This window comes from Rhinatrema bivittatum, chromosome 4, assembly GCF_901001135.1.
Source record: "Rhinatrema bivittatum chromosome 4, aRhiBiv1.1, whole genome shotgun sequence".
In the NCBI taxonomy this organism is placed as follows: Eukaryota; Metazoa; Chordata; class Amphibia; order Gymnophiona; family Rhinatrematidae; genus Rhinatrema; species Rhinatrema bivittatum.
Genome location: NC_042618.1, coordinates 331,008,404 through 331,034,856, shown reverse-complemented (window position 1 = coordinate 331,034,856; position 26,453 = coordinate 331,008,404). Strand labels below are relative to the sequence as shown.

The 26,453-nt window shown below is 44.4% G+C and overlaps 1 protein-coding gene across 3 annotated transcripts in view; it reads right to left on the bottom strand.

Annotated features, from left to right (window-relative positions):
- Positions 1-830: 830 nt before the first annotated feature.
- The window catches only part of LOC115090827, a 124,624-nt gene continuing 99,001 nt past the window's right edge, over positions 831-26,453 (bottom strand). For all 3 annotated transcript variants that reach the window (XM_029600377.1, XM_029600379.1, XM_029600378.1), the window contains 4 exons: positions 26,036-26,074; positions 17,434-17,550; positions 10,507-10,542; positions 831-3,362 (listed from right to left, as the gene is read on the bottom strand). In XM_029600377.1, coding sequence (XP_029456237.1) covers positions 3,316-3,362; positions 10,507-10,542; positions 17,434-17,550; positions 26,036-26,074 — 239 coding nt within the window. In that variant the 3' untranslated portion in view covers positions 831-3,315. The remainder of the gene's footprint in view (positions 3,363-10,506; positions 10,543-17,433; positions 17,551-26,035; positions 26,075-26,453) is intronic.

The following is a 26,453-nucleotide window of genomic DNA, read 5'->3' as shown; positions in this document are numbered from 1 at the left end:
ACAGCAGGTTCAGTCTTTGGTGGGCAGTTTGAATTTTGCTTGTAGGGTTATTCCTACAGGTAGAGCATTTTTGTGTCGATTGTCATCTTCGATGTCCGGAGTTAGGAAAAGTTTTCATCACATCTGGATGAATCGGGGGATTCGGGCCGACCTTTTCATTTGGCATCGATTCTTGTCCCACTTTAATGGTACACTAGGGATGTGCAGCAGGGACGGATTCGTCCCATTCAATATTCGTTGGGAACCAAATCCGTTGCATCCATTCTTGGGGGACCCTGATCCATTCATTAGTTACATATGTATTTGTTTCCCAAAAAAACCCCCCATCCCAACCCTTTAAATTTAATTAACTACAATCCCCACCCTCCTGACTCCCCCAAGACTTGCCAAAAGACCCTGGTGGTCCAGCGGGGTTCCTGGAGCGATCTCCTGCACTCAGGCTGTCAGCTGCCGGTATTCAAAATGGCACCAATAGCCTTTGCCTTATTATGTCACAGGGGCTACCGGTGCCATTGTTGGCCCCTGTCACATGGTAGGAGCAAGATGGCCTCATGCTAACCTGCCACGCTCCGAGCCAACCTGTTTCCCCTAAATTTCTTTGCAATATTAAAATGTTTCAGAGTACCTTTGCCCTTACTATGTGACAGGGGCCGACCAATGGCACTGGTAGCCCCTGTGACATAGTAAGGGCAAAAGCTATCGGCGCCATTTTGAATACTGGCAGCCGACGGCCCGAGTGCAGGAGATCGCTCCAGGACCCCCGTTGGACCACCAGGGACTTTTGGCAAGTCTTGGGGGGGGGGGGGGTCACGAGGGTGGGGGTTTATTCATTAGTGATATGTTGTATTCATGGGGGTTCACAATACATTTCGTGACCCCCACAATTACAACGAATATGGCATATATGTTGCAGATTGCCAATACGTCGCAAACGAATGCACACCCCTATGGTACATTGCTGTAACCAATGTTGATTTGGTGCTGTTCACTGATGTGGCCGGATCTATGGGTCTTGATGCTTATTGTCAGGGTGCATGGTACGCAGCTTCATGACCAGAGGAGTGGCATCAGTCTGGAATCACCAAGAATATCATGTTCCTTATTTCCTATTGTAGTGACAGTCAGATTGTGGGGAGAGCAACTATGAAATAAAAAAGTGATTTTCTGGTGTGACAATTTGGGAGTCATGGAGATCATTAACAAAAGAGCTGCAATATGTTTGTTCGTTTCTGAGTTGCTCTGTGAGTTTATATTGCGTAGTATGGAATTGTGTCATTAGCTCCATCTATGTGATTAGCTTACGTGCAAGGAGCTGATCAGGTGGTGTCCTTTCTTGTAAAGGGAGGTTGGCGAGGGGTTTCAGTCTCCGATTTTATCATATGTTATATCGAGGTCAAGGCGGACGGGGGATCCAGAGTAGCAGTTGGTAGACAGTTAACGGGTTTCTCGTTTTTCATGTGGGTGCATGTTTGGGGTTTCCCATGCAGTCGTTTTTTGATTCGTCACTTATTGCTGGGTTGGTCCAGGGAGGGAGCATGAGTTTCGGTGGGGAGGTTGCCTATCACACACAACATACTAATGAGGCTGTGGGATGAGGCTGTGGGATGTACTAGCATTTATAGCTCTGTTTATGAGTGTCATCTGTTTTGCATGGCTTTTGAGTTCACCTTTTTCGGGGCTTTTGGGTCAGCGAGTTGGTGGCCAGGGCCACTAAAGGTTGGGAGTCTTCTGGGCTTCTTACCTGCTTTGTTACTGTGACTGCAGATGCTATTGTTTTATTTAACCCCCAACCAACAGGGGAGGGGTGCGTCGGTTGTCTTGCAAGCTATCCCAGGATGTAGAACATGCCCCATAGCGAATTGCACAGTTTTTGTCATGCTACGACCAGTGGGAAGGGACAGGTTTCTGGTTCATTAGGATTCTCGTTCGCTTACCAAGTTTCAATTTGAGGCGGTGCTGAAGTTGGGCTTAAGCGCTCTTGGGTTGGATGTATCCCGTTTTGGGACCCATTCCTTCTGCACTGGAGCAGCCAATTCCGCTGCTTGCACTGGTTTGCCGAGCAGAGTAATTTAGCAGATCGGGTGCTGGAAGTCGGGTGCTTTTAAAGGGTACTTATGCCCGGGTCAACAATGATAAAGAGCAGATTCTAGTCCTGTTCTCTTTGCAGGTCCTGTTAGTCATGCTTGGCAAGTCTGGATTGTGGAACACTCCTACGTTGTATGGGCTTTCAGACATGCACAGGAACGTCCATATGGAGTGCACCTGGACCTTTCCCGGTTAAATGTGACTGTTCATTATTTGAGGTGCCGAGGCATATGCTGGGATGAATTGATTCCCTGCCTTCAGTGCGGTATTGTGCGCTTCGGCTATCCTCATGTGGTGATTATTCATCTGGGTGGGAATGACTGGGGTTCAGTGTCCGGACGCAAATTTATCGGCATGGTGTGGAAGGACCTGATGTCTATTTCGATTTTCCTGCCCATGGCGGTAATTTGTTTGTCCGACATTATTCTGAGGCCTGCTGAAATGAATTGGCAGATATGGCATCGTTGTCACGCCAAAGCCAATAAGCAAATTGGCTCTTGGTTATCGCTGCTTGGGGGGAGTCATATTCGTCACGAATGGGCGTGGGTCACGGAAGAAGGGCTTTTTCGGAATGACGGGGTGCAACTATCTTTTATTGGGCTGGATTTGTTTTTAAATGCATTTCAGGAAGCCTTGGATGAATTATTGTGTTAGGGATCTGGGCTGCATCTTTGGAGGGGTCACAGGATGGGGCATCCTGTGCCTGTGGCGGGTTGCCCAAGCCAATCAGGATTCAGCATGGTCTTGTATGGTATGATGACCTGACAGGTGTCAGGTCCGAACTGCAGGCAGGACAATTGGGTGCAGTTGTCCTGCGTGACGCTCCTTGCTGGCTGGTGGCATGTGCTTATTTTCACGACTCCTTGCTGGGTGGTGGCGGGGGTTGTGGGTGAATATGGCAAATGTTATTGTTATAAGGCTGACGGGCCTGGACATGTGCACCTTGCTGGTGGGTGGTGGGTGCATGATGAGGCCTATGTATATATAAGTTTACTCGAGCTCAGGCACCTGATTTATTGTTCAATAAAGCTGCGGCCTGTTTGATCCCCAATTGAGGTGTGTGTATTATTATTGAGAAGTGTGAGAGGGTGGGTGCAGGGAGAAGAGTTAGTCCTGGCTACCCACATTACAAATCAGTGCTTGCACAAATCAGCATAGCCTTGTTATTAAGTAACTTGTAGTGCTTGGATCTGTGTTTTCTGATGAGAAATATTTCTTTTGTTTTGGGTACTAGGCATCAGATTCATTCGGCATTGCTGGCAGATCTATGTTTTCATCTGCAAAAAGATAGAACAAAACATTTGATAAGATTTAGTTTGGATACCAGTGCAGTTCAAAACAAGAAAAATTCACAGTGATGAATAATAGAGGTGTGCAATGGACAGCTGGCACCTTCTTAAAAAATGGCACAGGCCATCCATTGCTCCTATGTTGTGACAGGGGCCGGCCAATGGCACCGATAGCCCCGTCACATGGTAAGGGCAAAGGGCCATCAGCGCCATTTTGATTAGTGGCATTCCTGGGACCCCTGCTGGACCACCAGGGACTTTAGGCAAGTTTTTGGGGGGGGGTCGAGAGGGTAGGAGATTTGTAATTAATTAAATCTGAACAGTTGGGGTGGGTTTGGGTTTGGGGTTTTTTTTTATGTGCCCTTTCTCCCCTCCCCCCCCAAAAAACGATAAGAAAACCACACGAAATTTTGTGGGGTTTTCCTATCATTTTCGGGAATCCCTGAACCATGACAAAATAGGAAATATCGTCTATATTTCCTATTTCTTCGCAAACAAAGGCACATCCCTAATAAATAACATAGTGTAAGATTTATTATTCAGTTAAATCACTGTGTATCATTCACTGTGTTTACTTTGCCCTGCTATGTAAGCTATTAGGTGGTTTGGGACTGGAATTAAACATTTTTGCCAATGACATTCACTTTTGTTTTCCAATAAAAGATTCTGTGTCATCAGGTCTAAAAGAATTATCTATTTATTTACAGCAATTAAAATGTGGCTATTTCATAATTGTTTAGCACTTAATGTCAACAAGTTGGAAATTTTGATATTAACTAGGAGAAATTTAAATGAAAATCTGCCAGTCTTCTCATTTGACAGATCAGAAATTACATAGTCTAGAGTAGTTTGAGACCTGGGGATGCAGATTGACTCTAGGTCAGTGGTTCTCAACCCTGTCCTGGGGACCCCACCAGCCAGTCGGGTTTTCATGATATCCACAATGAATATGCATTAGAGAAAATTTGCATACACTGCCTCCATAGCATGCAAATTTCATGCATATTCATTGTGGATATCATGAAAACCCGACTGGCTGGTGGGGTCCCCAGGACAGGGTTGAGAACCACTGCTCTAGGTTATCCATAAAAGAACATATTGGGAAAATTGGAAAAAGAGGGTATAAATTGCATATATCACGCCATTTAAAACCATATTTAGGAGCACTGGATGGCCGGCGCGATCTTTAAAGATGGCGGCGGCCATCTTTACGACGGCGGCGGCCATCTTTAAATACGGTGGCGGCCATCTTTACGATGGTGGCGGCCATCTTTAAAGATGGCACCGGCCAGCCAGTGCTCCTACCATGTGACAGGGGCCGGCCAATGGCACGGATACCCTGTCATATGGTAAGGGCAAAGGGCCATCGGCGCCATCTTTATGAGTGGCAGCCAACGGCCTGAGAACGGGAGATTGCTCCCGGGACCACCACTAGACCACCAGGTAATTTTAAAATGTTTTGGGGGGATTGGGAGGGTGGGGGAAGCTAAGGGGTCATTTTTAAAGGGTCGGGTGGTTTTTTTTTTATCGGGCCATTGGCGCCATTTTTGAGTGGCAGCCAAAATGGCGCTGATGGACCGAGAGCGGGAGATTGGTCCCCGCGCCCCCATTGGACCACCAGGTACTCGTAAAAAGCTTTGGGGGGGGGGGGGTTGGGAGGGTGGGGGAAGGTAAGGGATTCGTTTTATAGGGTCGGGGTGGGTTTAGGGGCTTTTTTGGTGTGCCGGTTTTCCCCCCCGATTTACGATTTTTGACGATAAATCGGGGGAATTTCTATTGTATCGCGACTCTTAACGATTTTTGATGATTTAAAATATATCTGACGATTGTTTTAAATCGTCAAAAAACGATTCACATCCCTACTCTAGGGTGAGAAGGGCTTTCTCACCTTCCTGTGCATGTGGCCTCAGGAAGAACATAGGTAACACAGTAGCTTGATTAAGGTGGAACGCTGAAACCATTTTTGGCAGAAACTTTAGGTTGGTGCAGAGTACTACCCTGTTTGGAAGAACTGCATATAAGGTGGATAATGAACTAAAGCCTGAAGCTTACTGATTCTTTTGGCTGAAGTTACTGCTTCAAGGAATATAATCTTCCATGTTATAAACTTGAAAGAAGCTGTCTCTTAACGGTTCAAATGGCAGGTTTCATCAATTGTACCAGAACCACGTTTAGGTCCCATGGAACTGAGGATTTAATATGCCAAAAGTCTTTCATAAACCTTGAAACTAATGGATGAGTGGGGATAGGCTTACTGTCAATTTGAAATTGGTAAGCTTCTATAGTGTTGAGATATGCTAAGTCCTGAAGCAGGAAGAGAGAGAGAACAAATAGCTCAGTAATTCTTTGGGTTTGCTTGTGAACAAATCCAAGGTATGGATCTTGACATCAGATGAAGAACTTTTTTGATTTAAAGCCATAGGCTCTTCTAGTTGATGGTTTTCTAGCAAACACTATTATGTCTTTGACCTCCTTGGGTAAGGATAATTTGGTGATCAGTGAGTGCTTAATATCCAAGATGTCAAGCTGAAGGAGGGAAGATTTGGATAAAATAGACTGCCCTGTTCTTGAGCCAATAAGGCTGGATCTGACTTGAAGGAGATTGGAGGACTGCTGTATGGCTATATTAGATATGTGAACCAAACTTGTCTCAGCCATACTGGAACTATGAAGATCAGATGGCCCGGTCTTTGAACCCTTTTTTACCATTTTGGCTATCAATGGAATTGGTAGAGTAGTATACATGAGATCTGCATTCCAACTGAACAGAAAAGTGACCTGAGCTATCTGAGCTTGCTTGAAAAAAGGAGATAAACTTTCCCGTATTCTGTTGTGCTTCAACTCAAATAGGTTGATTGCTGGAAATCCCCATCGACTGAATGCTTTGTCGGTTGTTGACTTTTGTAGAGACATTTGTGTGGTTGAAAAACTCTGCTGAGGTGATCCACTAATGCATTGGAGATCTCTGGAAGGTAAGTTGCTTGCAGGACAGCTTGATGTTTGCATTCCCATATCTTTTAGAGATGTGAATCAGAACCGGCATTGGTTCCGATTCTGGGTTCGGGGACTATCGGGGAATTTTTTTCGTACGGTCCGATCGTTTTTTTTTTTTATTGGCTGCGCCTGATCCTATAAACAAACAACCCACCCGACCCTTAAAACACATCCTTTAGCTTCCCCCACCCTCCCGACCCCCCCCCAAAAAGCTTTTTAAAAGTACCTGGTAGTCCAGTGGGTGTCCCAGGAGCGATCTCCCGCTCTCGGGCCGTCGGCTGCCACTAATCAAAATGGCGACGATGTCCCTTTGCCCTTACCATGTGACAGGGTATCCGTGCCATTGGCCGGTCCCTGTCATATGGTATGAGCACTGGATGGCCCGCGCCATTTTTAAAGATGATGCCGGCCGTCCATTACTCTTATTTTGCATAGGCCGCCGGCGCGCGCAAAGCCCCAGGACGCGCGTAAGTCCCGGGGCTTCGTAAAAGGGGCAGGGGGTGTGTGTCCGGGGTCAGGGGGCGGTCCGGGCAGGTCCAGGGGCGTGGCGCCGGGTTCGGGGGTGGGCCGGGAGGGCGGTCCCGAGTCCCCCAACACTGCGGCCTGTGCCGGGGGATGGCGAGGCAGCGCGCGCAAGTTATGTCTGCTTCAAGCAGGCGTAACTTGCCCAACAAAGGTGGGGGGTGGGGATTTAGGTGGGGATGGGGTAGATAGGGGAAGAGAGGGGAAGGTGGGGGGACGAGGAAGGAAAGTTCCCTCCGAGGCCGCTCAAGTTACGTCTGCTTCAAGCAGGCGTAACTTGCCCAACAAAGGTAGGGGGGGGGGGTTATTTAGGTAGGGCTGGGGGGTGGGGTAGATAGGGGAGGGGAGGGGAAGGTGGGGGAATGCGGAAGAAAAGTTCCCTCTGAGGCCGCTCCGATTTCGGAGCGGCCTCGGAGGGAATGGAGGCAGGCTGCGCAGCTCGGTGCGCACAGGTTGCCGATTTTGCGCAGCCTTGCGCGCGCCAACCCCGAATTTTATGAGATACGCGCGGCTACGTGTGTATCTTATAAAATCTGGTGTACTTTTGTTCGCGCCGGTGGCACGAACAAAAGTACAAGCGTATGTTTTTAAGATCTACCTCTTTGTATACAAGGAATCTAAGAGTATTTGCCTGATCTGATAGAAGCAAAGCTTTCCTGCAGCAAATCTATATACATCTTAATGAATTTGATTTTCTGGGAGGGAATTAGAGATGATTTCTAGAAATGCATCAGAAATCTAATGATTATAGCAGCTGTATGATTTTTGTAGAGAGGTTAGTACATCTTCTCTGGAATTGCCATTACTAGCCAGTCATCTAGGTCAGGGGGACTCGGATGCCCACTGACAACACAGATGTGCTACTATTACAACCAAGCACTTGGTGAAGACCCTTGGTGCTCCAGAGATCTGAAGGGGAACACTCTGTACTGATAGTGGGAGGAATTCCCCATAAAGCACAAGTGTTGCCAGTAGGAAGGATGAATGAAAATGTGAGTGTAAGCATCCTTTAGAACCAGAGCACACATCCACTCCCCCTTCTGGATAAAGGGGAGGACTGCATTGAAGGAATTCATCTTGAATTTTTCCCAGATTGTATTCTTGTTTAGGCTTCTTAAATTGAGAATAAGTTCTAGACCCCAAGATTTCTTGGGAATAAGGACGTAATAGGACTAGAACCTCTGGCTATGGAGATGGGGAGGAACCAGTTCAATTGCTAAGTGATAAGGAAGTGTAGGAAACTAGGTGAAATAGAATTGGTATCAGACTCCACAATCTTGAGAACTCGTGATCTTTGGTGATCTTGTGCCACTCCTCAGGGTAGTACTGGATTTCCCCCACCAGAGAGGATGATGACCGGATTGGCAAGATGGTCAAAAACTTGGTCCAGGCTTTGGCTTGAAAAGTCACTGTCCCAAGGGAGGCACCTGTCTCTAGACCAGGCCCCGGCATTGGTACCAGGTCTCAAAACTTGGTCCTTGTGTAGACCCTAGGCTGAGGTTGTGGTGACTTATGGTGGCCTTACAGTACACTTGGTCATGACCTACTTCACTAAACAATTGATTGTCTAATGATTTATTGTAACTGAACCTTTTGTGGCACCTGTTAGAATGTACTATAGTATGCATCCACCTACGTTAATTTATGTGCCTACATGTAAACCGTTGCGATGGTATATAACTTAGCGACGGTATAGAAAAGAATTTAAATAAACAAACAAATAAATAAAGTGGGGGCCAGAGAGGATCTCGGCCTTTGCATTTTGTCGATTGGGAGGGATGGGTGGTGGGGATGGGAGCCTTCCCTCAAAAAACAAAACAAAAAAAGAAATGAAAATTTTACTTCTTCCCACCCTAATATCTGCCACCTTGTCATGGATGTCATTGCAAAGGATACTGGCTCTTAATCAAGCCATGCGGTGAGCTCGAGATGCATGCTGTGGTAGATGGATTGGATAAGATGGCATACACACTCTTCTCCATCTAAGAGTGGTTGATGGTATGCAATTATGCCTTCACCATTAGAAGAAAAGGCTAATTTCAGTATATAGTCATGTAAGTATTGAACCATGTAAAATTAGTTAGCATAAATTTGTGCATTAAGCACACAGCCGGCAAGCCAGTGCTCCTACCATGTGACAGGGGCCGGCCAATGGCACGGATACCCTGTCACATTGTAAGGGCAAAGGGCCATTGGCGCCATCTTTATGAGTGGCAGCCGATGGCCTGAGAATGGGAGATTGCTCCCGGGACCACCACTGGACCACCAGGTAATTTATTCTGAGGAATGTTAATACATTAATAGCAACAGTAAGGAAATCAATCATTGCTGTGTGAATCAAATTCTTGGCTTTACTTTTGCAATTATTTTCTGTGAGCCTTGGCTTTGCTTTAGCATTTTATATTTAAGTAGGAGATCATTATCATTATCTTGCCAGTTTCCATTATTTATTTCTTTATTCAAATTTATCCATATCTTCACAATGAAAGATGCATTGCAGTATAAAAAAAATCCATGAAATTCAATAATGAAACCATGATATTTCTAGTGAACTTAATTAGCAATCAGGGAAGAAGTACCTGCCATTCACAAAATATTAGTAAGCATTTGGTGACAGGAGGAGCGCTTGTAAAATTAAATCCTGCATTATCTAATTGAATGTTGCAATGTGTACAATGTGTCCCCTGTATGAGTTATTATTAGATATGCATGAGATAAAATTGCATATACTAGGTCTCCAATGCAGGCACATTTAATGCTTGCATATTCATTAAGGATATGCTGAAAACCTGACTGGCTGTGAGGTCACCAAGACAGGTTTAAAAAGACCCGGGTGCAGCAACAACACAAATGTTCTTATGTTTCTACCTCTGATTCAGGTCGGACCAACATCTTGACTTTGGGGCCGATGCAATAATTCTCGTGGAAAGCGAGCGCTGACTTTTCAGCACGCATGGCACCTGCAAGGGGGGGCGCCATGCAATATGTAAATTAGGGGGTTGCACTAGGAAGGAGGCGCTAGGGTCGCCGCGGCTGCCGGTTATGAAGACCGATGCCGGTAAACCTGCCTGTTTACCGACGTCGGTCTTCATAACTCGGCGATCTGCAGAGTTATTTATTTATTTATTTATTACTTTAAAAAAGAAGTACAGAAGAGCACATTTATCGCTCAGCTATTAACGCCTGCTCCAGGCAGGCGTTAATAGCTGAGCGATAAATGTGCGTCTGAGACGCACATTTACCTTTTTGTATGCGGAGTGAATGAGCAGTAGGTTCATTCACATGCATTTGCATATGATGAGCGCTATTATATTCACTCCGCGACCGATGGCGCTAATACCCCTATTGCATTAGGGGGTCGATTAGCGCCTGTTTAACGAACGTCAGAGTGCGGGTTATACAATGCGCTCAGCTGAGCTCGGCTGAGCACACTGTATTGCATCGGCCCCTTTGTTAAAAGCTAAAAATGCAATGGGGGTATAAAAATTCGAAAAACGTCATCCCTGGAGGCAGCGAGACAGGTGGGAGTGCTTTCTGTTGTCCCATCTGAGTATTCTTTGTAAGCGTGCATGTTAGTTAAATGAGCTTTGCTGTCTGCATGGTTTTAGCATCTTACCTTTCATGTACAAAGGAGTGCTTGAAGAGCTTCGGCCTGAAAGTAATATTGACAAAAGTGAGTTAGAATGTGGAAATGCCAACCAGTCGCTTTACTAAATGGACAGCACTGCGAGGGCTGCAGAAGCAACACATTTAATACACTCTGGGGCCGATGCAATACTATGCACTAGCCGCCGCACACGGCTTAACACGTGATTGGACACGTGTTTTGGGTGCAGGTCCATAACCCCCGATCCAATACCGGGATTAGCGTGTCCAAAACGGGCGTCCAAATCACCACGTAGCCAATAGCGCCCATCACATGTAAATTCATGTAGATGAGGCTATTAGCTAATCCCCACGATCCAATAAATTTTCCATGCAGCCAATGCACTCTTGCAACGTGGCAAATTTTATGCCAGGCTAAGGTTGGCATAAAGGTATGCCATGCTCAAGGGCGCATTGAAAAAATATCCTATTTTCTGTGATTCCTTTTAATAGTATTGTAGCGATACTAAGTAAGAGGAACCAAATAAAGCAGTATTTTTTTTTTTAAGTCTTTGAAAATAAAATTCTGAACATGCAATACACCCACAAGATACATGGTCCAGGACATGTATCTTGTGCGTGTATATGCTGGTAGCTGGAGATAATGGATGCTCGTAGATTGAGCGTCCATTTTCCCAACCTGATTGTCAGCCCGCTTGACAGCCACCTTTCCTGTATGCCTGATGCCGAAGAGATGCTAGGGATGCACAATTGTCCCTTGCGTCTCCTTTTTAGCACAACTCCTCATTTAACTATTGGATTGTGCGCCCAGGAGAAGTGGTTTGTCATGCATTAGGAAAACGGGCGCTCAATGCTGAGCACCCGTTTTCTGCGCACATTTATTGCATTGGCCCAACCCAGTACACTGAAAGCTGCACATTGTCGAGGGCCTGAAGTCAAAATGCAGGATTTTGTGCTGAACTCTTTCCTTTCAAGGGAATCTTTGGAGCTTATAGTTTTGCTTTTCAACACAAAATTCTGATTCCTTGCACCAAGGCAGTTTTCTGTTTGCTGCAAAATAACGTCCTTCCCCACCCCCACATTCTTTCTGAAACTTCTCTCCAGTTTCAGGTGACATTTAGATGGGAGGAGGGGAGAGCATGCTCTTGGTTTCATTTCTGGCATTCTGGCATTCTGTGCCTCTGTTGTGTTTTTACCAGTGTCACTCTCTCTTTTTGGAAAACAGGAAAAACAGGTGAATGCCCTTGAGAGACTGCATGTCTTGCACAGCTTACCATTAGTTGCTCTTTCGCTGGTGTCAGCACATTTCAGCGGTTTTACCTCTCCCTTCAGATTCCATCTTTGTTGGTTCAGTAGCTAGCATGAGTCTGCCACATGAATCTGTCTTCATGTATATAATATAACAAATTCATGAAGATGAGGCTACATATTAGGGATGTGAATCTTATTTCTGATGATTGAAAATATAGTACGATATTTTCAAAATCGTCAGAAATCGGGGGCTCCCCGAAACCGATAGGAAAACCCCACGAAATTGTTCGTGGGGTTCTCTTATCGTTTTGGGGGAGGGCGAGAAAAATGGCACACAAAAACAAGCCCTAAACCCATCCCGACCCTTTAAAACTGCTCCCTTAGGTTCTGCCACCCTCCCGACCCCCCCCCCCCCAAAAACGTTTTAAAATTAACTGGTGGTCCAGTGGAGGTCCTGGGAGTGATTTTCCCGCTCTCCGGCCGTCGGCTGCCACTAATAAAAATGGCGCCGATGGCCCTTTGCCCTTACCATGTGACAGGGTATCAGTGCCATTGGCCGGCCCCTGTCACATGGTAGGAGCACTGGATGGCCCACGCCCCGTCGGCTGCCACTAATAAAAATGGCGCGGGCCATCCAGTGCTTCTACCATGTGATAGGGGCCGGCCAATGGCACGGATACCTTGTCACATAGTAAGGGCAAAGGGCTATCGGCGCCATTTTTATTAGTGGCAGCCGACGGTAGGGGTGTGCATTCGGATTGACCGCATTAGTAAAACGCAACTCATATTTTTTTTTTACTTAAAAAATTGATTCGACATAAACGATCGGATTTCCCACATATCGAACATAGATATGTTCGATATGTGGGAAATCGCGATTGTTGAGCCAAAATAAAAATATAAACCCCCTCACCCTCCTTAATCCCCCCCCCCGACTTACCACAACTCCCTGGTGATGGAGCGAGGAGTGAGGACGCCATTTCTGCAATCCTTGGCGAGAAGCATGTGACGTCGGCGGCACGTCGAGTGACGCCGGCGTCACGTGATTCCCGGCTCGTTCGCGCCGGACGGCTCGTTCGGCCCAAAAAGAACTTTTGGCCAGCTTGGGGGGGTCAGGAGGCCCCCCCAAGCTGGCCAAAAGTTCTTTTGGGCCGAACGAGCCGTCCGGCGCGAACGAGCCGGGAATCACGTGGCGCCGCGTCACTCAGACGCGGCGTCACGTGATTCCCGGCAAGTTCGCGCCGGACGGCTCGTTCGGCCCAAAAAGAACTTTTGGCCAGCTTGAAGGGGTCAGGAGGCCCCCCCAAGCTGGCCAAAAGTTCTTTTTGGGCCGAACGAGCCGTCCGGCGCGAACGAGCCGGGAATCACGTGACGCCGCGTCACTCGACGTGCCACCGACGTCACATGCTTCTCGCCAAGGATTGCAGAAATGACGTCCTCACTCCTCGCTCGATCACCAGGGAGTTGTGGTAAGTCTGGGGGGGGGATTAAGGAGGGTGAGGGGGTTTAAATTTTTTTTTGCACATATGTACATATACCCAACTCATTGGATTTTTTTTATGTCCATATTGGCCGCAAGTGGGACCCCCTTTCGGACATAAAAAATATGAACATAAAATTTTGCTCTGCACATCCCTAGCCGACGGCTCGAGAGCGGGAGATCGTTCCCGGGACCTCCACTGGACCACCAGGTAATTTTAAAACTTTTTTTTTTGGGGGGGGGGGTTCAGGAGGGTGGCGGAACCTAAAGGAACAGTTTTAAAGGGTCGGGGTGTTTTTTTTTTTATCGGCTCGGGCGCAGCTGATAAAAAAAAAACCCCATCAGGCCGCACAAAGGAAAATTCACGATTCCGGTTCCGATTCACATCTCTACTACATATAATATAACAAACCTTCCTCCTCCAAGGCAGCCCTTGGAGGAGGAAGGTCTACTGGTCGGAGAGCATCAACCTGTTGCAGCAGGAAATGATCCTGTAGCAAGCACCTGATGCATTGTCTTCTCACACCAAGGATGTGTTTCCCAGGGCAACTGCCCAGGAGGGAAGGGTTAAGATGGCCGTCATAGTTGGTGATTCGATTATTAGGAATGTAGATAGCTGGGGCTGGACATGAGGATCACCTGGTAACATGCCTACCTGCTGCGAAAGTGGCGGACCTCACGCATCATCTAGATAGGATTTTAGACAGTGTTGGAGAGGAGCCAGCTGTCGTAGTACATGTGGGCACCAATGACATAGGAAAATGTGGGAAGGAGGTTCTGGAAGCCAAATTTAGGCTCTTAGGTAGAAAGCTGAAATCCAGAACCTCCAGGGTACCATTCTCTGAAATGCTTCCTGTTCCATGCACAGGTCCCCAGAGGCAGGCAGAGCTCCGGAGTCTCAATTTGTGGATGAGATGATGGTACAAGCAAAAGGGATTCAGTTTTGTAAGGAACTGGGGAACCTTTTGGGGAAGGGGGAGTCTTTTCCAATAGGATGGACTCTATCTTAACCAGGGTGGAACCAGGCTGCTGGTGCTAACCTTTAAAAAGGAGATAGAGCAGCTTTTAAACTAGAACATGTAGTACGTGTGCCTATAAGTAAAGAATCACCTGAGTTAAAAGATTCTGAATTATCCCTGTTAACAGAAAAGCAGAATGTTAATACAAACAAAAACACACTTTGAAATGTCTGTATGCTAATGCCAGAAGTCTAAGAAGTAAGATGGGAGAATTAGAATCTATAGCAGTGAATGATGACATAGACTTAGGGGTTGATTTTAAGACCCGCATGTGAGTGTCCACGTGCCCGTGGTTCCCGGCTGTGCGCACATGGACGTGCTGATTTTATAAAATGCATGCAGGGATACGTGCGTGTTATAAAATACGATATCTGCAAGCACATGCGTGCTGGATTTTAACATCTACGTGTGCATGTGTAGGTGGCCCGCGACTAGCGCATGCAGGGGGTGAATTTTCAAATTATGTGCAGTAGCACGATCGGCCTTTTTAACCATTTCCTCCCAGTCCGCTCCAATTAAGGAGCTTGACTGGGAGGGAATTTTCCTATCCCTAACCCTATCTTTCCTACCTCTTCCCCTCTCCTCCCCAATCCTTAAAACTTCCCTAACTAACCTATTTTTTTTAATTTTTGAACTTATGTGCTCCTTTGAGCAGTAGTAAGTTCTGCATGCCAGCCAGCTGCCGATGCATGCTTCCTCAGGACAGCGGCTAATAGCGTTGTCCTAGCCTTCCCCCACTCCGCCCCTCCCCACCCAGACCACACCCCAGTTCACCCCTTTTCCCTTGGCCGGCACTTCTGTGCGTACTGAATGACAATTCAGATGAAGTGAATCAAATCACAGTGAGCATGGAAGATGTAATAGGCCAGATTGATAAGCTGAAGAGTAGTAAATCACCTGAACTGGATGATATATATCCCAGAGTTCTGAAAGAACTAAAAAATGAAATTTCAGACATATTAAATTAATTTGTAACCTATCATTATAATCATCTGTTGTTCCTGAAGACTGGAAGGTAGCCAATGTAACCCCAATATTTAAAAAGGGTTTCACGGGCGATCTGGGAAACTATAGACTGGTGAGCCAGATTTCAGTGCTGGGAAAAATCATGGAAACTGTTTTAAAGAATAAAATCACAGAACATTTAGATAGAAATGGTTTCATGGGACACAGCAAGCATGGATTTACCCAAGGGAAGTCTTGCCTCACGAATCTCCTACATTTTTATTGGAGTGAATAAACATGTGGACAAAGGTGACCAGGTAGATGTGGTGTATTTAGATTTTCAGAAGGCGTTTGACAAAGTCCTTCATGAGACGTTTCTAAGAAAACTAAAAAGTCATGTGATAGGAAGCAATATCCTTTTGTGGATTACAAACTGGTTAAAAGACAGGAAACAGAGAGTAGGATTAAATGATCTGTTTTCACAGTGGAAAAAGGTAAACAGTGCAGTGTCTCAGGGATCTGTACTTGGACTAGAACTTTCTAATATACTTATAAATGATCTGGAAAGGGGTACGATGAGTGAGGTGATCAAATTTGCACATGATAAAAAATTATTCAGAGTAGTTAAATCTCAAGCGGATTGTGATAAACGGCTGGAGAACCTTGTGAGGTTAGACAATTGGGATCCAAATAGCAGACGAAATTTAATTTGGACAAGTGCAAGGTGATGTATATAGGGAAAAATAACCCTTGCTATAGTTACACAATGTTAGCTCCATATTAGGAGTTCCGAGTTATTACCCAGGAAAGAGATCCAGGCGTCATAGTGGATAATACATTGAAATTGTTGGCTCAGTGTGCAGTGGCGGTCAAAAAAGTGAACAGAATGTTAGGAATTATTAGGAAGGGAATGGCAAATAAAACGATGGATTTCATAATGCCTCTGTATCATTCTATGGTGAGACTGCAATTTTGGTTACTGCATCTCAAAAAAGATATAGTTACACTGGAGAAAGTACAGAGAAGGGTGACCAAAATGATAAAGGGGATGGAACAGCTCCCTTATGAGGAAAGGCTAAAGAGGTTAAGGCTGTTCAGCTTGGAGAAGAGAGGACTGAGGGGGGGATATGATAGAGGTCTATAAAATCATGAAAGGACTTGAACAGGTAAATGTAAATCAGTTATTTACTCTCAGACAACAAAAGGACTAGGGGGCACTCCAAGAAGTTAGCAAGGAGCTCATTTAAATCAAATCAGAGAAAATTCTTTTTCACTCAATGCATAATTAAGCTCTGGAATTCATTGCAATAAGATGTGTTTATGGCAGTTACTGTAACTGGGTTTAAAAAAAGATTTGGATAAGTTCCTAGAGGAGAAGTCCAAAAAACTGCTATTAATCCCAAGGGATTAATAGCAGTTTATGGACGAAAATTCGGGAAAAGTGCAATTGTTTTCCATGATGATTTAGGAAATATCGTACGAATTTTCTAATTGTCAAAAAACAATTGCACATCCCTAGGATTTTCTATGTTTATCATTTGATTTGTTTTTCTATTTTATGTTTATCTAATGTAAAACTGCAATTTGTCTTCTGCTATGTATCTGACTCAAGCCTCTTGGAAAGGAAGTTTAAATTGAAGAATAAATACACAAAATAAATAAAGCTGTCAGCAGTGCTCTGCAGAAAAATACCATAGCAAAACACCCACATCCTTCGATACTCTTGCTTCTGTTTGAAACTTTACTGTGATCTGTTTTTTTTTTTTTTTTTTAATTTATTAACTAATCCTGCTTGTTTGGGTGTTTGTATATGTGTGTGTTGCTACTGTTTTCTTCTTACTAATTATTTGTTCCATGTATAAGACTCCATACACCAGACTCCATATACCTATTTCCCTTTCACTGATACAATCAATCATATGTTACTGCTTACTCATTCAATCATATATTACTGCTTACTCATAAGTATTTATATTTATAATTTTACTTATATTCACCTGTTTTCAATGTTTGACTACTTGTTCTCTGTAAAGCCATAACTGCGATTATTCTGTTATATTGTAAACCGATATGATTTGATATTTTTATCAAGAATGTCGGTATATAAAAATTCTAAATAAATAAATCAATAAATATGTTTATCAATCGGTAATATCACATGTAAATAATATCCAATTATAAACCTGGGACATGTTGAATCCCCACAAGGAAATGATTCTGTTTGCAAACTGTATTCTCCTACCTCTAGTACTGGACTGTCGATTTCCACATCGTTGACAAACTACAAATAAAATGCAGCCAATGCCCAGCACACACATAGTAGGTAGGAGGATTATTATGATGATATGATGCTTTGGTTCTGTAGAGATGGATGCAATTCAAAGAAAAACATAAAAAAATAATATTACTGAGACTGCTCACTGGGCCTTCATTCATGCCTTTTAGGCTGCATAAATTTGCGAGCTCTTATGTGCTCATATTACATTAATTATCAAAGCATGTAAGTGCATTGAAAATGATCCCTTCAAAACTACATACACATTAGTACATCTGCTATTTGCTGCATGTAGTTTTGCCAAAAGAATTTACTCACATATTTTTTTTTAATTTAAAATTATTGATATAAATTCCAGCCCCACCTAGTCTCCATCTCCTGGAATGCCTTTTCCCATGTGTTTAAAAGTACCTGCATACAGTATGCATGCGTGCAATTTAATGTGTGTATCAGTCATGTAATTTTCTGAAGGGCCATTTCTGCAGGTAAAGCACTACTTTAACCCAGAAGTCCCTTTGAAAATTACTCTCTTAAATGGTAATTTTTTTTGCAACATTGCATCAAAGTGAGCTGGCAAATACACGCATAAGTTACACCAATTCTCAAAGCAGACTTAAACGCATGAGTCTCCTTTGAAAATTATCCCGGCAAACACACAATTACACCTACTATCTGGTGTGTGCAGTTTTGCTAAGAGAAATTGCATGCATGCTTTTTCAAATCAAGACATATATGCATAAAACCAAACCTCATTCAGACACCTCCCCTATGCATGTAAAAGCTGGACTTGAAATTTTTTAAAGGGCTATTTCTGTGGGTAAAGCATGACCTGACCCAAAGAAATCCCTTTGAAAATTATTCTCCCTATGTAGAGATGAAAATCCCTTTCTCCACAGCACTACAAGGCCTGTGCACTAAAATGCAATCAAATTTTCTTATAGTATGCGTGAGCTAAATATGTTAGCAACACCCTAAAGTTTGACTTAGCGTGCAACGCCTAGAGTTAATTAGATGCATCATATGCAAATGTTAAAAAGTACATGCTAAATGGAGCATGGGCCCTTCAGCATGTGCCCAAGCTGCAACTCAGAATTCCCTGCTAACCCACTTAAAAGAAAGGACTGGTTAGCACAAGATTTAATCTCTCCAACACCCTCCCCCCACTTATCAAGAGCAGATACTTCCCCCAGCTCCTCATCCCACATTTTCACCCCTTCAGAAAGCTCTGTTACAATTCCGGAGAGTCCCCCATCTTCACCAGAAGGATGGACGTGTGACCCTGCCTGCTGGTACTGCAGCACATTGAGAAATGACATCACCTTGCAATGAAGCACCAGCTAAAGTAGCGTTATTCAGGATCCTGCAGTGCTGGCTGGAGGATTCTTACACCTCTCCTCCTGATGAAAATAAGAATTTGTTGTAATGGCACGGATGCATTCCAGAATGGGGGAGTATGAGTGTAGAGGTTAGGGGCTTCAGCTGCAAAGGGTTCTGTATATTGGGAGGAAGGGCCAAGAATAGGGACTCCCTCAATTTAAATGTTAGTGTGCCAGCTCTGATATATCAAATGCCTAGTCCAGAGCAGGTGCTAATATAGTGGGTGGGAGAGCCTTCCACTTATTTGAGCAAAGCTTACTGATTTATCTATTTATTTTAAATTCTTATATATCGGAGTCTACCAAATTGCACGATTTGGTTTTCAAAGTAACATACACAATAAATTAACTTAGGGGGCCTGATATTCAGTGCTGGCTGGATAAGTAACTTTGCTGGATATGACTTATCCAGCAAAGTTCCAAGCAGCTATTTGTCTGATCTAACTTATCCAATTAACTTAACTGGACAAGAATGAATATCGTTACTCATTCACATGCAAGGCATTCACTCCCGATGCAAAAAAAAAAAGAGTCTCAAACACACATTTAACTGTCATCTATTAACGCCTGCCAGGAACAGGTGTTAATAGCTGTGCGCATCAAAAAGAGATGAAAAATAAAACAAAAAAAATCAAATTGACAGTCGGACCCACCACGAAAACTGACGCCGAGTTTATCAGCATCGGTTTACCTTACTGGAAGACAGCAAGAAAACCGACGCCGATAAACCCGGCACTGGTTTTCGGGACAACCGTTCGCCATTGAAAACTGACGCCCAGTTTACCTGTGTTGGTTTTTGTGGCTGTCCGCCAATAAGGAAAACCGACACCGATAAACCGGGCGTTGGTTTTTGTGACTACCGTTTGCCAAAAAATGCCAAATTTATTGGCGTCGGTTTTCCTTACCGGTGGACAGACATGAAAACTGACACCGATAAACTCGGCGTCGGTTTTCAGTGGCAAATGGTTGTCGAAAACCAATGCTGGGTTTATCGGCATCGGTTTACCTTACCGGCAGTCAGCCACAAAAACCGATGCCGATAAACTCAGCATCAGTTTCCCTTACTGCCATACGCTGGTTAAGAAAACCGATGCCAGGTTTATCGGCATCAGTTTTCGTGGCTGTCCATCAGTAAGGAAAACCGATGCCGATAAACCCGGCATCGTTTTTTGTGACCGGCGTACGGCAGTCATGAAAATCGATTGGGTTTGTGTTAGCAAGGATGCGCCTACCTTGGGGTTGCCTGGGGCGCGTTAAGAGAGCGGGAGCTGACTGTTCAGCGCCAACTTTCTACGCAAGTTTATTGCAACGGCCCCTTTATCTGGCTAGCCAGTGCTAAACATACTTTCAGTATTGGGCCTTAGATATTCAACATAAAATAATGCATAAGAAATACAAATATCATTTCAGTAGAAATGCATAGGCATTTCTCTGGGTAGATTACCCTGGGTAAAACTGTCCCCCTCAGAGCAACTAACAGCCACAAAGGCTTGCACAGCATGCATATGTTTAGCCAGGGGAGTAAACAGCATGTGTACATGGGATTTCCAAATGTACACACATTCTTTTATCCCTGATCTCTCCCTTCATCAACAGCAGGGGCATAGTATATGGCCACTTTGTACATATGTATATTATAGCAATTTTCAAGCAAAAACTACCTAAGTAGTTTACTTTTTAATACCAGCTACAAGACAGATGTACACTAAAGTGCATGTGTACCTTGTAACAATGGGGGTGATTCAAAATTACCCCAGAAATGTGTTGTGTTTTAGACATTGAGTTGTGGACCCCTGGTCACTACAAGAGATGGCTCCTCCCATAGGGCGGAGCCCTGTGGGGACTTGTAGTGATAGGCTAGTTCCTAGCAGTAATACACACAGCGGAGCGATAGACTTTATGATACAGGCTGTGATTCTAGCCAGAGGAGAAGTGTCTCTGATGGTGTAGTCCAATCTGTACACTGCAGCGCAGATAGAGGCTGTGGCCACTCTTGGATGCTTTTTATCTTTTGTGGATCCATCTGAAAGCCATCTTTGGACACAATGTACCCTAGAAAAGGCACCGATTCTTGATGAAAAGCGCACTTCTCGAGCTTCGCGTAGAGGTGGTTGTCTCATAGTTTTTTAAGTACCTTTACCACATCTGCCTGATGCATCTGAAGGTCTTGAGAGAAGATCAGGATGTCATCTAAGTATATCACCACACACTGGTATAGTAAGTCTTGCAGCATTTCATTCATCATATTCTGAAACACCACTGGTGCACTGCACAAGCCGAAGGGCATGACTAAATACTCAAAGTGTCCATCACGGGTGTTAAAGGCTGTTTTCCACTCATCCCCGTGACGGATTCGGACCAGGTTTTAGGCCCCTTTTAAATCCAGCTTGGTAAAGATTTTTGCACCCTGAAGTCTGTCAAACAACTCTATGATACAGCGGTAGAGGGTAGCGATCCTTGATGGTAATTTCGTTGAGACCTCTGTAATCAATACAAGGGCAAAGGGAACCATCCTTCTTACCAACAACCCCCCCCCCCCCCCCCGCACCTGCCGGGGACTTAGAGGGTATGAGAAAGCCTTTTTGAAAATTTTCTTGGATTTAGGCCGACATGGCCTCAGTCTCAGATAGCGAGAGGGGATAGACCCTTTCCTTGGGAGGTTCTGAGTTAGGCTTGAGATTTATCGCACAGTCAAAGGTTCTGTATGGAGGTAAATCGTCCGCTGCTTGCTTGGAGAAGATGTCCTGAAAAGACGCATACTGCGGCGGCAGGCCAGGTAGCGATGAAGTAGTTGACATACATGGTAAAGGTGTGACTCTTGATAGATATCGGTCATGGCAGGCTGATCCCCACTGTGAAAGCTCCATACTAGTAGTCCAATTGAACTGGGGCGTGTGTGGCATTAGAAGTATGGGATCAATTTAATGTTTGGGTACTTGGTATTTGTGACTTGGATGGGCAACTGTTGGAAACAGGATGCTGGGCTTGATGGACTCTTGGTCTGACCCAGTATAGCATATCATATGTTCTTATGTTCCTGCAGCCAGGGCAGACCAAGCACCATGGGGTGAATGGCTTTCTCAAGGACTAGGAAGGAGATGGTCTCGGAGTGTAAGGCCCCTGTGTGAAGGCATATGGGCTGCATGATCAGGGAGACTTCTCCAGGTAGTTGTTCACCATGTATGGATGACAGCAGGAGTGGAGTAGCCATTGGAGTAGTGGGAATTCACAGATGCTCTACTAGTCTTTTTAGGATAAAATTTCCTCCGGCACCTGAATCTACGACTGTGAGTGTCTGAAACCGGAGACTCCCAGAGATGAGAAAGACAGGGAGAGATAATGGAGGAGAGGGTGTAGTCAGATCTAGGAAGTGGATCCTAGATCTGCAAGTCCCGGACAGATAGGACAAGTCTGGACAGCATGGCCGGATTGGTCACAGTACATGCAGAGGCCCAAGCATTTGCAAAACCGTCTCACCTTAGAGGTTAAATGGCTGCAGACTAATTGCATGGGTTTGTCCTCTTCACTGGGTGCAGAAGGTTGGGTGGAAACCGTATGCTTGACCCTGGGGTGGTTACCTCCTGAGGTGTGCTTCTTGGGGCTCTTGGCCTCCTGGGTCTGGTCAGGTATCCGGTGATCATCTCTCCCAGCTAAATCAATGAGAGATTCCAGGGTGTCTGGTAAGTCACAAGCCGCTAGTTCATCTTTTATACGGGAGTTGAGGCCCTTTAGGAATATAGCATGTAGACATCCCAAGTCCCAGTGGAGTTCAGACAATAGTGTTTTAAATTCAATAATGTAGTCCAGTAAAGGCTTGCTTCCTTGTTGAAGGTGTAGAAGAGTAGACCCTGCTATGGTCTGATGAGCGGGGTCATCAAACACAGACTTGAATAGGTTGAGGAAACCAGGCAGGTCATTTAGAACAGGGTCGTTGCGTTCCCAGAGAGGTGAAGCCCAGGCCAGGGCTCTTCCATCGAGTAACGATAGGATATAAGTAGTCTTGAAAACAGCATTGGGAAAGTAATTCGGTTGCAACAAGTAATGCATACAGCATTGATTAATAAAGCCCCTACATATCAGGACATTATCAGAGAAGCGTGTAGGAGCTGGTAGCAATACAGTGGTATGAACAGCAACCACTTGTGAGGAGGGTTCTTTCTCTGGAGCCATCAATGCGTTCAGTCCGGCATTCAACTGAAGGTGACGGCTAGTGTTTCCAGAGATTTTTGTTGCTCGGTGATCCACTGGGCCAAGCCAGGAATGGCCTATAAGGCTGAGAGCTGAGCCGGGTCCATGGAGTTAGCAATCTGTTGTGTTTTAGACATTGAGGTGTGGACTTGTAGTGATAGGCTGGTTCTTAGCAGTAATACTCACAGCAGAGTGATACACTTTATTATACAGCAATGTAGTTGGTGGCCCGGGAAGTGGGCTGTGATCCTAGCCAGAGGAGAAGAGTCTCTGATGGCGTAGTCCAATTTGTACACTGCAGCGCAGATAGAGTCTCACCAGGTCTCGAGAGGATGATGGGTCCGGTAGTGGTCCGCAGAATGGGATAGGCCGAGAACCCAGGTACCATTGATATGCCAGTGAGGGTAGATCCAGTAGTGGTCCATGATGTGGGGTAGGCTGAGAATCTACAATAGCAGAGGTGAGACAAGGCAGAGATGGACCAAGAGCTGAGGTACTCACTCTGAGGCTGGAAGCTGCTGTAGAGAGGAACCCCCGAGGGTGGAGGTCCAGGACAGAGCAAGGTCCCCAAGGAGCGGGTACCTTAGGCATCCTCGTAGAAGCTGGTAAACCTGGAGAGTAGGAAGGAGTGAGGCAAGGCCCCCCAAGGAGCGGATACCTAAGTCGTTCCGGAGCAGAAGTACACAGATCAAAGGCATCTTTTAGCAGGCAGAGATCAGCAGGGAGATTCCTTGCTAACTTGTAGCTGGAATGAAGAGCAGAGGCTAAATACCTGGAGGTAGTGACGTCATGCGGTGCCCCGAGGTTCCCTCCATGATGTATTCTAAAGGAGGGCCAGTGCACGCGCGAGTCCGCACATATGTCCTAGGTGACCTCAGAGGGAAAATGGCGAATGCAATCGCCCATGCTGGTCCGGGGATGCCAGAGAGGTCGGCGAGGAGAGGCGGAGGCAGCCATCTTGCCCAATGGAGTGGAGAAAGAGGAAAGAGAGGTGAGGCAGAGAGGGAGCAGCCGTCTGCGACCGATGGACGTAACAAAATATAGGGAGCAAACCATTAAAAAGTGGTGAACAATTAATATTAAACTCAAGAAAACATCTTGGATCCTAGCAATTTCAATGGCACAACTTGAAAGCATATCATATATTGAAAAGTAGGAATCATGCCCCTCTTCTTATATAGATAATAGTAATAATACATAATGGCTGAATAGCTAGGGCCGTGTGAAATTTCTAACATTTGAAAAAACTAAGCAATGATAAAGTTTAATTTTTGTTGTTCTATCACCTTTCAGAAAATAATCAAAATGGTTTACAATTACAAATATATATACAAGCAATACTATATACAAATCACTACTATACATGGAAGTATACAAAGTAAATGTGTTCAGAATTTGGTATTGGTTACGTTTTTAAGAAAACTTGTGACATCTTATTTAATTCAAAAGCTTTCTAGCGAAAATTCAAAATCTGCCAACAGTTTTACCAAAATGGCAAAATCTTATTGGTTTTTTGGGCAACTTTCAAACTGTCACCATTGCTGCAATCCTGCCATTATTTTCTTCCCCAGACTTAAACATTCCCCCCAGGGAATGCCTTCTCCTAATAAGGATTAAAGTATGTATGCTCTTCCACACAGTGTATACTTTTAACTATGATAAGGGTGGGCCATTTTCAGAAAACCCTTTTGCCTAGTTAAATTGGCACTTACCCAGGTAAATAGTTTTTGAAAATTGCCCTCATAAAACAGTGAATTACTCGCAGGAAAAGATTGTGACAAAACTATCCATCTGCTATATTGCTAAACTTACATGCACATGTCCTGTAAGTATGTAGGTTTAACCATGGTAAGCCAAGGCATTCCCGGGAATGGACTTGAGTTTGCACTTCCGCGCACATTGCATTTTCAAAAGTATGCTCATAATTTTCCTGAAAATCTCTGCACACAAATTAGCAGGTGTAATTGTGTGTGGTAGTTTTGATGGGATAATTTTCATAGGAATAGTACACATTAGGGATGTGTATTTGTTTAAAAAAAGAAATGGCATTCCAAATTGAAACTGGCATTTACTTTGATTCATTTTGCCATGAAACGAATACCAAATCCCACCAAAACTCCCCAAATTTTTGTGTTATTTGTTTTCTGGAAATAGTGTGCACTATTTGTAAATAGCGCTTTTCCCGAAAACAAATAACCAGAAAAATAAATATAAAAATGGCAATGAAACAAAAAAAACAAATCAAAAAACACCCAAAATGAAAACAAATAAAAAATAATTTCTGCACACATCCCTACTACACGCATATGAGAATTAGTATATATTATGTATGTGTTTGATTTAAAATTTATATTGGCTTTTACAGCATTACCCCCAATTATGAGAAAACCAAAATTCACAGCAATCTTGTACATAAAGGGGAGAATTTTCAAAACTGTCGGCAGGTGCAAAGTCCACTGGTATTTTGCACCATTTCTCAAAGGGAAAGTATGCACATACTTTCCCTTTCAAAACTCTCTAAGGAAAAAAGTATCCTCAGAAATTTGCACCTGCATTTTTTGTGAATGTTTCCTTGCAAAATAATGTACAGGGCTGGTAACTTTGAAACTGGTGCGCGGTCACACATTAACACATGTGTGTCGGTATGCACCCAGATATATGGTCATTTTATAACTTCCACACACATATGGGTGCAAGTTATAAAATAGCCAGGATATGCACACACAGGCATGCAATTTTAAATGTGGTGCACCCAGCCACATAAATCGGGTTCCTACCAGGTAAGTCAGGGCATTTTAAAAGTGAGCATCCACACCATGACCAGTTTAGTGAATTTATAATCTGCCAATCCTAAGCACGTGCTCTTTGCAATTTACAAAAAAATTCTGAATTTACATCTCACATAAAACACAAAACAAATACAATGCACAAACATCAAATTATCAAGACAGGACTAAAGCAAAATAAGTGTTTCAAAGGCCTGTGCAAAAAAACAAAGTTTTCACCTTTTTCCGAGACAATTGGGGATTTCTCAGTCTCACAGTCTGAATATAAAAGAAAGAAACATATTAATGTTATAAATCATTACTGTTTACACTCTGTACTCACTAACACCATATATAGACACACAAACACAGGGCTGATTTTAGGTTGTGCTAGATCTGGGATGAATCAGTCACAGTGGGGCCCTGGAATGCTAACATATGTGGCTTTACCCTCAAGATGATAGGATGAGGGCAGGGCTATCATGGCAGCGTGGGGCCTAGGGTAGTTGCCCCTATTCACATCCCACCCAAGATTTTTAACAAGTTGTTAAAAATCTATTGCTACTGGCCACCATCTATAACTGTGTGAAATGATAAATGGTCAAACCAAGATTTCCTGGGAATGAGAAACAAGGAATTGGATTGACTCTTTGGGATC